We start from the raw sequence: 13876 nt of genomic DNA on the forward strand, positions 1-13876 counted from the left end.
CTTGCACAGGTACCCATGCACAAAGAGGGGTTGTTTTGAAATTTTTATTAGGTATTTGGCATGAATCATACAGTGCACAGTCACTGGTATCTTTAAGCAAAATACACATTTTATTAGAAACACCGAAGCAATACCAAATAGATCCTATACATATGAAACAAAATGTTAATTTTCAGTAGTTCTCACAATGATATTATGCTTAATTATAAACAATTTCAAACATATCATAAAATTGTGTGAAGCCTTTTGCAAAGATACAATTAGATGTCAATTTTTCTCTTTTTTTATTACAGACTGAAAAACATGTAAATGCAATGAAAGCAAAAGATTGTCACTTCTATAAATATACAGGCTTTATTGCAAAGCACTTAGACGGTAATGTCATTTCAAGAGCTGTTAAAAAATCACCTACTGCTGTGTCTGCTGCGCGCCGCCGCCGTTATTCTAATCGAGGGTCGACTGAGAAGAGCAGCTTTCAAACTCGCACTTCACGCCGCTGATGCTGTCGACGCTCGGCTGGCTGTTGACCTGCTGGTGTGTGTGCGAGAGGGGGAAGGTCTCCGAGCGGGACATGCGACCTCTGCCGCTCGACGAGCTGGACGAGCAGTCTATCACCATCCTCATGAACTCCGGCGCTGTGAATCGACGCAGCAGCCTGGTCCCGAGGCCCATGAATCCGGGGGTACGGCCGGGGACTTTGCCCGAATCCATCTCCCCCCTGGCAAAGAGGAGTTTGTTGTGCCTCGCCGTGGGGCCGAAGCTCCCCCTCTTCTCTCTCCGGCCCGATGGAGCCGTGTCATTAGTCTCTTCACTCCGTGATTTGACATCCTCCTTGAGCGGTCGCACGGGCAGAGTCTTGCCGCTTAAAAGAGGCTTTGGCATTGTGACAATTTTGTCAGCGTCGTTCGTCAGGCCCCGAGCATTTCCCTGACATTCTATCTTGTCTATCAAGCATCTCTCATCCTGTAGAGAGGCTCTCTTTAATTTGCTGGCCGACAGGTTTATGTCACGCATTTCACCCTGATAGGACTGCTTTCGGCTGCTCAGAATGTCCAGGTTAAATGACTTCGCCTTTCCCCACAGAGGGAAACTCTCCGGGGTCTGCTGTGGGAGTCTTGTGCCTCGGCTGACATCTTTCTGGCTTGGCTCAAGTACGGAGTTAAGTGTTTTAGCCCCCTTCAGATCTCTAAGCTGGCAGTTTTGCAGTTGTTTGGCAGAGAAGAGAACGCTGTGATCCTCCTCACTCTGGTTTTTCTCCAGCTGAGGCGGCAGAGCCCAGCTGTGGCGATGGTTGTCGTCTTGAGACTGGCTCCTGGGACATCGGAAATGGCTCAACAGTCTGCTGCTGTCCCCGATCTTCAGCTGCCTTTGAAACACCCCTGGCAGTTGGTCTTCATTATTTAACTGCTTGGAAAACCTCTCGATAACATGCCTGGGCAGCTTGTTGGGGAGGCGACACTCTCCCTCAACGGTGCTGCCCGCATCAACAAGTGGATCGTCGGCACCGACGCTCCTCCTGCACGGAAAGTTCAGAATCTGGACGCAGTGGCTGTGCCCAAAGAAGTTGGCCACCTCGATGGCCGAGTGGCCGGCGTTGTTGGTCCTGTCTAACCTCAGTCCCAGTCTTTTGAAAGCCCTGACCAGGAACTCTACGACCTGGCTGTGCCCGGAAAAGGCGGCATACATGAGAGAGCTGTTACCCCAGGCATCGGAGATGTCGGGGTCGGCGTTGAACTGCACCAGAAGTTTGACCACGTCCAGGTGACCCAACTCGCAGGCATGGCTCAGCGCCGTGCGGCCGTCCTCATCCTGGCAGTTGACGTCCGCTCCCTTCTCGAGCAGCAGCCGGGTGAACTTGGCCCTGGTTCCAGAGTCTGGCAGGCAGACGGCGTACATCAGGGGGGTGCGGCTGTTTTCCGTCTTGGAGTTGATGATCCGCCCGTCTAAGGCGTCCAGGATGAAGCGCGCAAGGTGGACTTTACCGCCGTGCATGGCGTCCAGAAAGGTCTTGGTGCCAGAGCCCTGGCGTAAGTCTTTCGGTCGCATCATTCTTGGACAGCTCTTTGTGAAGCTGAGCCTTGAAGCTAAATGTGAAAGAAGGTGGCAAATACAGAGAGAAAGTGTGTAGCAAGTTCTTCTGGGCTCTCTGTGTTGACACTGAGTGTATTTACCTCGGAGTAAGACTGAGAGAGGAGCTGCCAGTGTTTTTATACCTCCCTCTCCACATGCCCTCCCCACGTTGCCTAGGAAACAAACGTCTGAGGACCATTATGCAGTGGCAGCATCCATTCAGCCCAAGCACTCTCTGCCTGGAGAGAAATATATGCTATTTGAACAGAATAATTACTCAAGGAGAAAAACATGGCCAATGTTTTTCATGTGAGGTCTGTGAGGTTAACGTGCATGCACCATTTTCTCTTTGCTTCAGTACAGATTAACTCAATTAACAAATTCTTGCTGCTTCCAGAATAGTCAAATACAGAAGGACACATATAATTATTTTTTGAAATCTTTGAATAGGGTGCTACATTGTGTCCTACTTCCACTCAAGACCACTTTGCTCCCAGTAATCTGCTAAAGGTTTGAGGGAAGACTGAAGTCGGGTTTGAAGAGTTTTCGTTGCACCGAGTTAGCAAAGCAAAACATTTGCTTTTTTTTTTATTTCTTTCAAAATTGTATTTTGAATCCTGCATCCATCTATTCAATCTGTGTTGATGTTTGCAGGGTTTTTTTTTCATCACCTCAAGAGCAACAAGTTTGAATTAGGCTACTCTATTGTGCTCCGACTTTTGCAAGGTTTTATAATAATGACTTTGCTTGAAGGTCTTTTTTATGTCATGGGAAATAGCAAATCGAATGAACTCCACAAAAAGGCAGCAAAAGCCTTGTTGAATTGAAAAAGAAAAGGATTTTTTTTATATTAAAAAAAAAGCCCACAGTTCATGTGGCGATACTGCGTTGACTCAAATAATCCACTGATTTTCACAGATTTATGAAAAAGATCTTTATTTGCATGAGAATGTCTGCATGTTTTTGATTGATTATGCTTTTCTGAGTGAAACCAGAAGTTGAAAAATTCCTGTTAATTTATACTTGAAAACAATTTCCACCTCTTTCAAAAGTAGTGGAGCTGCTTGTCTGAAAATAAGTTACTTGAAAAGCTAGCTTTAATTGTCTCTCTTAGGTTCCTCATAATGTGCACACGCTTGCATTGCTGTGACACATTATCTGAGCTGCCAGCACTGTGTGGGTCACTCTAATGACTGATTCACTCATTACGTTCAGCTGAAGTCACATCAGTTCGTCGGAAGTCAAGTCGTGATGCACTGGCGATATTTTGACCTGTTTGAGTAAATCACTCCTTGTTGATGTCGCGTATCTTCACTGTCAAGTGCTGAAATACACACAGTCCTGGATGACGGAGACCGTTTTTGGAAGTCATGCAATCAGCATGAAATCTGATTTTTTCCTTCACTTTAGTTTGTGTAAGAAAACCAAAAAGACTATGTTCACCTACAAACATACAGTATGTATATAAGTCAGACCCGTTTCAGATATGCCTTCCGTTCATACAGTTTATACAGTATACAAAATTTTCATCAGATATTAGTAATTCTGGACAATTCCTTCTGTGATTTCAAAAGGTATAGGACCAACAACCTGCTGGAGAGGTAATATCCAAATATTAGATATATCCCCAAAAAATGTCGGTATGATCCAGAGTATCCACAATTTTGTAGGCATACTTGTAAAAAAATGTAACTGCTTGCTTTTTATATTTTTGTGCAATCAATAACCTAACCAGATTCTTCCAGGATGGTGGTTTGGTGGTGAGCTTCACACATACTGGACAAATCTTCTGGACTTGAAGCTGTTTAGATGTTTAGTTGTGTGTTTTTCATGTGAATTCAATCTTTCAAAAAGTGATGATGCTGTTATCATATTTAACATATCTCTGTCATTATGTTGGTTATGCAGGTTAATTTCATCAAATGTTGATGCTGTTTTTATGTATAATAAAAATGAACAAAAAATAAGTTACGAATATATAAAACTAAACCCCCACCGGCCCGATGGTAAATCATTCCAATTTGGACTGAAAACTGTTCTTTTTATGAAATTATACCATTTTCTAGTATTTATCAAATGTGGTATCATTTTTAACTGCAACTTTATATAACAGTCAGGTTCAACATGCTTAGCAATTCATTTTTTCTCACTCTTATACTCCAGTTTGCTTTTAGTAATATATCTTACTATTTCTCCAGCAGTTGTTTTTTTTTTTTTTTTTTTTTTTTTGTAAAGGTTTGTGAGGAGGATCTTTCACATAGCTAATTCTCTTCCCTGAGATCCAGATTTAATTTTAATTTCTAATAAAAATCTCAGCAGGTCCAGAAGAGTGCCAAAGAGCAGAGGTGAAGGAAGCGTTACCTGGTTTTCACCACCGTCCGGCTTCATCAAACCCTCAGCAGGTACTTGGTGTAACACTGAGAGTCATTTAAATATGGCTGAAATTCATCAACACACACTTCACTTTGTCTTGACTTGAATAAAATAATATAGTAGTACACAAAAAATAGAATTTTGTCGCAGTAATTTGTGATTTTCTCCTTGCACCTTTGTTCAGATCAAATATTTAAATGATGAACCTGAAATGCAGCCAGATATAGGACCGCCGGGTGAATGATGCTCAAAGCGATGTGTGCAAATTAACAAGACGGTGAGCCAGGCCTGGAAGCTCTGGGAGAATTCCTTAATTTAGCACATCTGGATAATGAACCAAGAGCAAACTGGAAGTTTGTTCTGATGAAAACAATAGATAAATATTTTAATCTACACTGTACTATAACGTCCATAAATGTGACAGTTGATGCCAGCAGACATTATAGCCTGAATTGCATTTTTGCTTTCAATAGCAACACTGCAAATCAGATAAAATTGGAACTGTTTGATATGCTGCTTCTAATTCATTGGCGATAGCAGGAAATATTGAGAGAGTTGAACAAGCAGCTGTACAGACTTATCAAGGTGCCTGATTTACAACGTGAAAAATGCTGAATGCTTATAGGAATTAATTGCACTTCCAGTTTGAATACATTTTGCAGTTGATTTACTGAGAAGACCACTATGAGACATATGATGCAAACAGAAGTATCCAAAAGAGGGTTTTACAAGCTGAAGACCCTGTTAACGCGAAGATAATCGGATGGAAACGTGGTTTTCTGAGGTCACATTTTAGTGACTGGCTCAACAATGATTAAACAGATCGTAATGGTACAGCAAAATTTAAAAAAAAAAAAAAAAAAAAAAAAAAAATTGGGAGGAAAAAAGTCCAAATTTGAATCACATCAAACAAAATAACTGACCTTAAAGTTAACAAAAAAACAGTCGCAGTGAGCCAGTTATAGAAATTCATCACATCACAAAAGCAGCAGCACGTCGGTTTAAAGCAGAGCCAGTTTGCTCCACCTTTTCATCATATGTGGTGAAAATAGATGCAAGCAATGCAAGCATTTTCAGAAGTAGCTGGTAAGCTAAGCTGCATGTTGCAAATGAACCCAGAAGCATTCTTTAGTAGCATAAACTCCAGGTTATTGCATTGTCTGGAGCATGCAATTTTCTTTTTGCACTTCTGTCAGACACGATCCTCAGTGTGCAGCGGTAGCAGATCGGCTTTAACAGTGTGTTCGCATAATGTCGCATTTGAATGTGCAGCCCTCTAGTAGACTGCACCTCAATGTGAGACGGTCAACCTTAAAGTGGATCACCTGCTCCTCCATATTTAAATGATCCAGCTGAAGGGGTTTGGCCATCTCATGGATGAATGGATGGATATACTGCACAAATCTGTTCATACATCAAACATACAAACATACATCAACATCAAATGCAGAGAAAAACTGTTGAAAAACATTTAAGTGATTGTAGATCATCTCATCACAAACAGATTCATGGCAGTCCTGTTGTGCTGGATTGAATAGGATTGGATTTGTTCACCTTGAAGTGAATCTGAGTGCATTTAGAATTTCAAAGATATGTAATGAATTCGTAGCTTTGTAGCAAGAATGCATTGCACCGATAGCTCAATTAATTAAAATGCGTTACGTAAAGAAGTGAAGCTCAAGGCCATGTTAATGAGGAAATGTTGAAAACGACGTTTATGACTGTGCTGAAAAATAAAGACTCCGGGCTCTGAAGGATGCCCTTGGGATCCAGTATGACTGCATGTACTGCGTGTTTGTTGAAACGGTCGTCATTGTCTTTGGAATCAAAATGCCTTCACTATCTCACATTAATTGGACTTTTTTTTACGAAACCACCATACAAATAGCAAAGGCCACATGTGTTAGACAGGACTTTTTAACAGATTATAATTATGAGTTCGCTGTGAGGTTGGAGTAGAAAAAATGGGACCGTGTGAGATGGAAGCAGATGATCTGTTGTGGCAACATCCAAAATGGATTACCGAAGGACAGTCTTTCCATTTTGATGCTTGGAGCGCCAGCGAGTCTGAAAACTGACAGCCTGTCCCCTCCTGAAGAAAAGCATCCACACAGCATGATGCTGCCACCCCCATGCTTCACACTCGGGATGGCGTTCATCCAATGCCAAGTTGTGCTTTATCTGAACTCTTGAAACTACCTTATCAAACAAGACTCTCTGTATGATTTTTTTTTTTAGCAAGAAAACCCTACATCACAGTGTTAACACAGGTTAGAACATTTAAAGAAGTTCTTGGAAATTGTACTAAGCATTTGCAAGGAATTTCAATTAAAAACACGACGGAATGGGGATATTTTGACCTCCTTAAAGACCCTTTTTCTGCAGCCGTCATAAATGTTATCAGGCTGTCTGTGGTCAAAGCCCCCACTCACTGTTCAAGACAAGACCACTGATTTTCAGTCACGATAAGTGATACCTTCAACATTGATCTTCTTTCACCTGGAACAGGCAGAAATAGTCCCAGGCACATCTAAATTTAGAAAATCATTATAAAACAGTAATCAGTTAGCCTATTAAATTTATTTGAAGGTGCTTGTAGGGGAGCCGCGTGAACCGGTTAGTCATGCCATCAAACTAATTCACAGCGCTGCCGACGAGACGCTCTGGTTCGAGTGGTCTCAGACATCGTCAGCCCTTTCAGATGATCGTTCATCTCCAGAAATAGATTTGATCTGCCCAAACGGCATGCAATCTCACTGGCATGCCCCGAGCTGTACTTGACTTATTGGGTTGGCCACAAGACGTTTGGCTGGTGCTGATTATCTGAATGGGTCGGGGGACATTTCCTGCTTGGATCCGTTAGTTTCTCCAGGAGGAGCAAGATTTATAGAGTGTTCCGTTTGGAAATAGAATTGAATGTAAATGCCCTATTGTGTAATCTTTCAGGACATGTCAGCCAGGAGAATTTAAGAATCACAAAGGCTATCCAGTTTAAAGCGATACTTCAACATTTTGGCAAATTGGCCCATTTAGGGCAATTCCCTAGTCATTTAGAACAGCGTACTTACTTTTCTTGTGAGGGCGAGCTGTTGTTTATTCAGCGGTGGGTCCGAGGAGAGCTTCACGGCGGACATAATGGGAGTGGATGGTACAGTTGCTTCCCTCGTCAAACTCATCAAATACACAATCCAACAACCCCAAAAACACTCGGGTGTACACGTTATAATCTGCACATTCACTACGCTGTGAAACACCTACAAATAATATTGTAGCGTTACGACACTGAAGCAAATACTGGGAACTACTTTTTCTTATGAGATCACTACGCCCAGACGCCATGTTTAGTAAGTAGTTCCGTCTTAGCAATCTTCGCAAAAACCACTCAATCTCGGAATTTTGCATTAATATTTCACAGCGTAGTGAATGTGCGGATTATAACATGTCTACCAAAGTGTTTTGGGGTTGTTGGATTGTGTATTTGATGAGTTTGACGAGGGAAGCAACTGTACCATCCACTTCCATTATGTCTGCCGTGAAGCTCTCCTCGGACCCACCGCTGAATAAACAACAGCTCGCCCTCACAAAAAAAGTAAGTAGGCTGTTCTAAATGACTAGGGAATTGCCCTAAATAGGCCAATTTGCCAAAATGTTGAAGTATCGCTTTAAACCTTTCTTAATTTCTGCTATCACTTCAAACCCAACACTGCTCTTTAGCATAGATTAGCGACAATCATTACTTACGGAGCAAAGCCCTTTGCAGATCCACGTCATGACACGGAGCCACTCCACACTCTGTTTGCGCTAAAAAAAGAATAGACGCGACAGAAATGAATGAAATGTGGATGAAAAATTCAGAATGTGAATGACTCGGCGCCATGAGACCGGCTAATTGCTCAGATGTATGCAATAAAGCGGAGGTGTCATGGTAAATATCTGATCTCACATTCACCGCCGGCCTGGCCCAGGCTGGAGCCACTTCGAATGCCTGATTAGAAATTAAAGCCCGTGTCAAGTTAAGGTGTTATCCGCAGCCCTAAATGTCTTAATTAGCCACAGGGGAGAATGCACTACAGAATCAACAAATCTCTCAAGGATCTTCAAGAGAGAAAAAAAATTGCAAATGGAAACAAAATCTAAAACCCCCTCGGTAACTCTGCTCAGCTCCGAACACCTGGGACTGAATTAGTATCTGAGCACGGGGTAGGAAATCGAGTTCATGTGGGACCAAATTCAACAAGGCTCTTTCATCGCCGCTAAATCTGTTTTCTTAGCCGTGACTCAAGCTTGCAACATTCTCAACGGACAGCTTAATTGAACGCACCTGAGAATGGCGTTGTCTTGCTGTTACCTGCCTCAATCTGAAGAAAACACAAGATGGAACTTGTTATCATCTTCTTTTTTTTGTTTGTTTTATGAATCTGTCATAAAAGAAATGTTCCCAGTTAAGCTACAATCAGCAGAATAATGTCTAAACTGACAGCATGACACTTCCCTTGAACATTATCATAACAGAGCTTTTCAGGATCACAGCGCAGCACAATCAGCCCTGTTTCCTCTCCGTTATGTAACGTGTTAACACAGGTAGCCGTGTCCTTTGAGTAACATCTCCCGCGGGGACAAAAACACGAAAATGATGGATTCATATTCAAGAAGAGGAATCAGGTGTCTGCGTGTCCATTCAATACCTCTAATGCCCTTTGATTGGATACAAGGACACGGCAGTCTCAGGCTGAATTGAGATTTCATGCTCCTTCCCTTCCAGGAAGGAGGCAGCAGCTGGCCTGCTGTCATGGTGGCACATGTATCACCACCGAGGTTGAAACAAGGTCAACAGAAAACTCAATGTTACGATTAACAGCAGAATCTTCGAGTGCAGTTCGAACCCTGATGAACTTTATCAGGGTGCTGCTTTAGGTATTTATTCACAGAAATTAAAAACCAAACAAAACTGTGACTCCTTATACTTTTAAGTTGTTTTTTCATACACTGTTTTTAAGACAGCTCAGTTTCACATCTTCTCAAGGTTATTCATATCTTACTTTTAAAAGTTAAAGTGACAGCAGTGATCTAGTGGACTTCAGGGACATTTCTGTTCCAGTGCATTAATGAGTTTTCTCTGGTTACTCCCACACTCCAAAGTCATACATTTGGTGACTCCAAAATCCGCCATAGATGTGAATACCCATGTGTGATGCCTGTCTGAGTGTGTTTACACTGGGGTGAAGGGACAGTCTGTTCGATTGTACCCTGAATTCACCCATCGCCCGCCGGGATGGGCGACGAAACGACGCGGGAGAAGATGGATGGCGACAGCAATGTGTGACAAACAGGGTTAAGGACAGGGGACGAAACGGCACGTGGATATAACACAACACTTCTATGGTGCGGGTGAAGACGGACGAGGGAAACGCAGGACCTCACGTATCTTTTTTCACATTTTCGCCAGGATATCCAGTGGGTGGTGGACAGACGACAATTACGCGGAGTTACAGGGTTGCAGCTGAAGAAGCCGACAGCTCACCATGAGCTGCCAGTCACGGGGGCCACTGATATGTTATTGGCCACGAGGCGGGCCCCTTTGTGTCTTCGCTCCCTCTGCTCCCATCAATTATCGCCCTGACTCAGGCCTGCCAGGCTGCCGCAACCAGATGGTAAACAGTAGGCTGCGCCTTCAGCGCTCAGACTTCGGAGACTTTAATATTAGCTCTCAGAATGAGACGCTTTGGACAACGGGGCATTAGCACCTACAGGGTGTGTTCCTCTGCCACAGTAATGGGTGGGATGGCAATTAATTAAAGAGGAAACGCAGCACTGTAAAAAGATGGGGCGAATTTAAGTCACGTTTTTGGCACAAATGTAGCCAAAACAGATTTTCTAAAGTCTTTTTAAAGTATCAAATAAAAACATATTAAGAGTAAAACTGGCTGCATTTGGCAGTATTTGGAGTAAATGTAAAGATGTATCGTCACAACACACTTTGCTACTTGCTGGTAGTTTGTTGCTTGTTGAGCTCCCGTTGCTTTCTGTGCTTCCTCAGTCGTTTGCTTTAGCGTTAGCTGTCGTCGGCCTGCCCCCTCACTGTCTGTGATGAATCCGCAACATTAAATAAACATTAGCTTACCCAGCATGTCTGCGCGCTGGGTATTCATATCAGCTGTTCTGCCGCCGCTTCTTGTTGTCATTAGTTCATAAAAGAGGTGATTTCACGAACAGGTGTTCTGGTGAGTTCTGCATGGACTGAAAATGCCAGTCGACTAGGAAATCAAGATGTCATAAAAAAGAGAAACAGCCACGTGCGATTTGTCTCACCAACTGATTATTTTTCGGTGGAAAGAACCACATTCAAATACAATTTTTTTTTACTGCACTGTTTCTGAATGCAAAGTTACATAAATTGAATTAGAAATAGTCTGATTAAAACGTGAAAGGACAATCATTTATGAAAAATCCAGCAAATCATGAGTCGTAATGATTAGAATTGTTGCTGGATTTCTGTTGCACAAAAGGCTTTAAATCTTGTCGCAATCATTTTTGCCACCCTGCACCCCAGTGCGATTCCCCATAAGCCACCTGTTCTCCCACTTAATCAATCAGGTGTGATGGAAATTCCTTCCCTGCAATGATGTGGAAGAGATGGAGGACCACAGAGCTCCCTTTCCATCTCCTGCCTGACAGCCTCTATTTGTGGCCTCGCATGCCCGCTCACCTCTGACAGCTCAATAAATTGTACAAATGGGAAACAAATGTATTTGTTTGATGTCCCGGCCGAGCAGAGATGGGTAACACTCAGCCGCACCTGCAGGAAAGGTTTCGCTCGCTCTGTCACACACACAAAGGAATCGGTGGCAAATGGGAGGGTTGGCTGGGTCAGTGGAGATAACAGCAAAAAGGGCACCTGGAGGCTTTGAGACAATAGCAGACGCCAGATTTTATTCCACATGATGTCTCACATGTGCTGACAATGGTGTGCCTTTTGTCTACTCGGCTCACTTCATCAATTCAGGTACTATTGTTCTGTTTCTTTCAACTTCAGCGTCCTGTTAGTCGTATTCAGAAATGAGCCGCCCACTTTAGATGATCAAAGATCCAAAACCATGCGTGGATTTTTAACCTGATCAGCTCAAATGTTTGAGAACATTACACTAATGTGCATTTATGGACACATTAAAACTGCTTTTTGTTCTTAACATCATATGGAACTGTGACAAAGTTGCTTTTGTGTGTGTGTGAGTGAACTTTTAGCAAATGTGGTTTCTTTCGGGAATGACTCTATTGGGTTCTGGATGCCAAAAACGAGGCGTGTGTGCTCGTGGGCATGAAATTTTAATATTTATGCAGTGTTACTTATTTATCTGAAATGACTCGTCAAGATTGACAAGACCAGTTGTCCATCTTCCAACTCAATCCATTCATCTTTTTCGTTTTTAGTCCACGTGAGCTCGCAGGAGAGTGGAGTGGATCCAAGGTGACTATAGAAAAATCCAGAATAAATCCTGGACAGGTTTCTAGTCCATTTCAAGTCAAACAAAAACACACATTTACATTTCACACCCACAAGGAATTTTAAAGACCTAGTTAGCTTTAAAAAAAAAAAAACATGTTTTTGAACTATAACAGAAGTGACACACAAGGATACATAAACTCCAAAGCGAGAGGCCTCTTCAGTGGGCTGGAACGAAAAAATCTAACTGTGAGGAAAGAGTGCTTTACCGCTATACCCCAGACTGACCACAGCTGTACAAATTACACCTAAAATTTGATTAAAATAATCAACAATAATTAACAGGATTGATAAAGGAAATATCTTGTGTTTTTTTATGATAATAAAGATGATAAATATGATTTTATTGAATTTATATATTTAACATCCATTTCTGTCTTTAAAGATTAAAATTCACATGTTGTGAAAAACACCATATCCTATAAAACCCACAGAAGAAACGAGTACAGGAATTATCCAAGGAAGTATCCAAGTAAACTAGACTTGAATACAAGTGAACGTGCCACTGTCAGCCAAAAGTCTAAACAAGTACTCAAAGTATTAGTCTATAAACAATATTTAAATGTACCACTATACCAGGCATAAAATTCAATTTAGCATAAAAATAAAAGGAAGGTTATCAAATGTGGAATTAAACCAGGAATTTCCTCTGTTAAAAGAAATGAACTCATTTGAATGTATGATGTGACTGCAGATATTTTTGAAGGGAAGGTAATGCGTCACACTCCAAAAAAAGTATCAGTAAAACTACCAAAGCAGGAAAAAATAGCCCTCTTCTCTCCCTGAAGGATCTACCGCCTATGTTCTCGATGGAAACAATGGCCTCCAGTCGCCGGCTATCTGTGCTCTCCCACATGCTCTGCCACTCACGTTGCTCGGCGCTCACCTTCGACGGCTCCAAGTGACTTCTGCTGGGGTTTTTTTTAGCCACACGAGGTATACTGGAAGGGCAGCGCTGAGTAAAAGCACAAGTTTCACATGAAATGAACCTCCGATAAAACTGTTATTTCTTTGAAAAGAGGCACTTAGTGACTCACCTGCCTTAAAGTGCATATCATAAGATGACTGTTGTCATGACATTGTGGGTGTCGGGTCGTACTCACTGCTCCTCCGAGCTGCTGCTCATCACATCACAGTGTCAAATTCAAGACGTGACGTCAAGGCTCAGTCACAACGTGGACAGTATTTATCAAGAACTATTTCAGACTGTGGGGAAGAGATTAAAAGATTGATACCACAGACAAACTGAATCAGTGACAACTTTCCGATCATACAGCTTCCTGTCGCTTCAAAGCAAACTGAGCATTGAACAGGAGTGCACATACTTACATATTTTTTATTTAGAATCCAGATGACTTTTTAAAAAGTCAACAACAAATGACAAACTCGTCAGGCTCTATTTCGGTAGACCGGGTGTAAGTGCGGCACACCTGCCCTGCGCCCTGCTTGCGCCACATCAACGGGGTGTGTCCAGGGCATTTTGCAATTTTGGTGCAGTCTGGTGCAGTGTGGCGCATCCACGCCTCCGTCTCTCCCGCTGGCGCAAGAAGGCGTGTGATCTTCACCAATCAAATGAACGCCCCTCCTCGCTTTTAAATGCACTGCGGGTGAAGTACAGTGGTGATTTCACCTCGCCATCACCATGGACCAAGACAGCAGCAGCAGCTCCAGGCAGCCAAACTTCTCCCAGGAGGAAACTGGGAGAAGAGGAAACTGTAGTAACCTTTATTTAAACCTGCATAATAAAGATGAGTGGTGCGGACAACATGAATAAACTGTTAATGGCAAAGAAACTGGAAGCACTTGTGCTGAAATGACCCATTTTCGTTGTTTGCTTGTGAAATTAACTTCTTTTACCCGACTGAATCATGATCATTTTGGCATGTACCTCCTAATGACATAAAGCCAAATACATTTGAATACATTTGATTA

General features: G+C 42.4%; 1 protein-coding gene across 1 annotated transcript; it reads right to left on the reverse strand.

The window, feature by feature from the left end:
* Positions 1-287: 287 nt before the first annotated feature.
* On the reverse strand, positions 288-2164 carry ankrd63 (ankyrin repeat domain 63). Its single transcript, XM_030116678.1, has one exon. The coding sequence runs from the start codon at positions 2047-2049 to the stop codon at positions 445-447; it is 1605 nt and encodes a 534-aa protein (XP_029972538.1). The 5' UTR covers positions 2050-2164; the 3' UTR covers positions 288-444.
* Positions 2165-13876: the final 11712 nt, after the last annotated feature.

The sequence above is a fragment of the Salarias fasciatus genome, chromosome 19 (assembly GCF_902148845.1).
Source record: "Salarias fasciatus chromosome 19, fSalaFa1.1, whole genome shotgun sequence".
Classification (NCBI taxonomy): Eukaryota; Metazoa; Chordata; class Actinopteri; order Blenniiformes; family Blenniidae; genus Salarias; species Salarias fasciatus.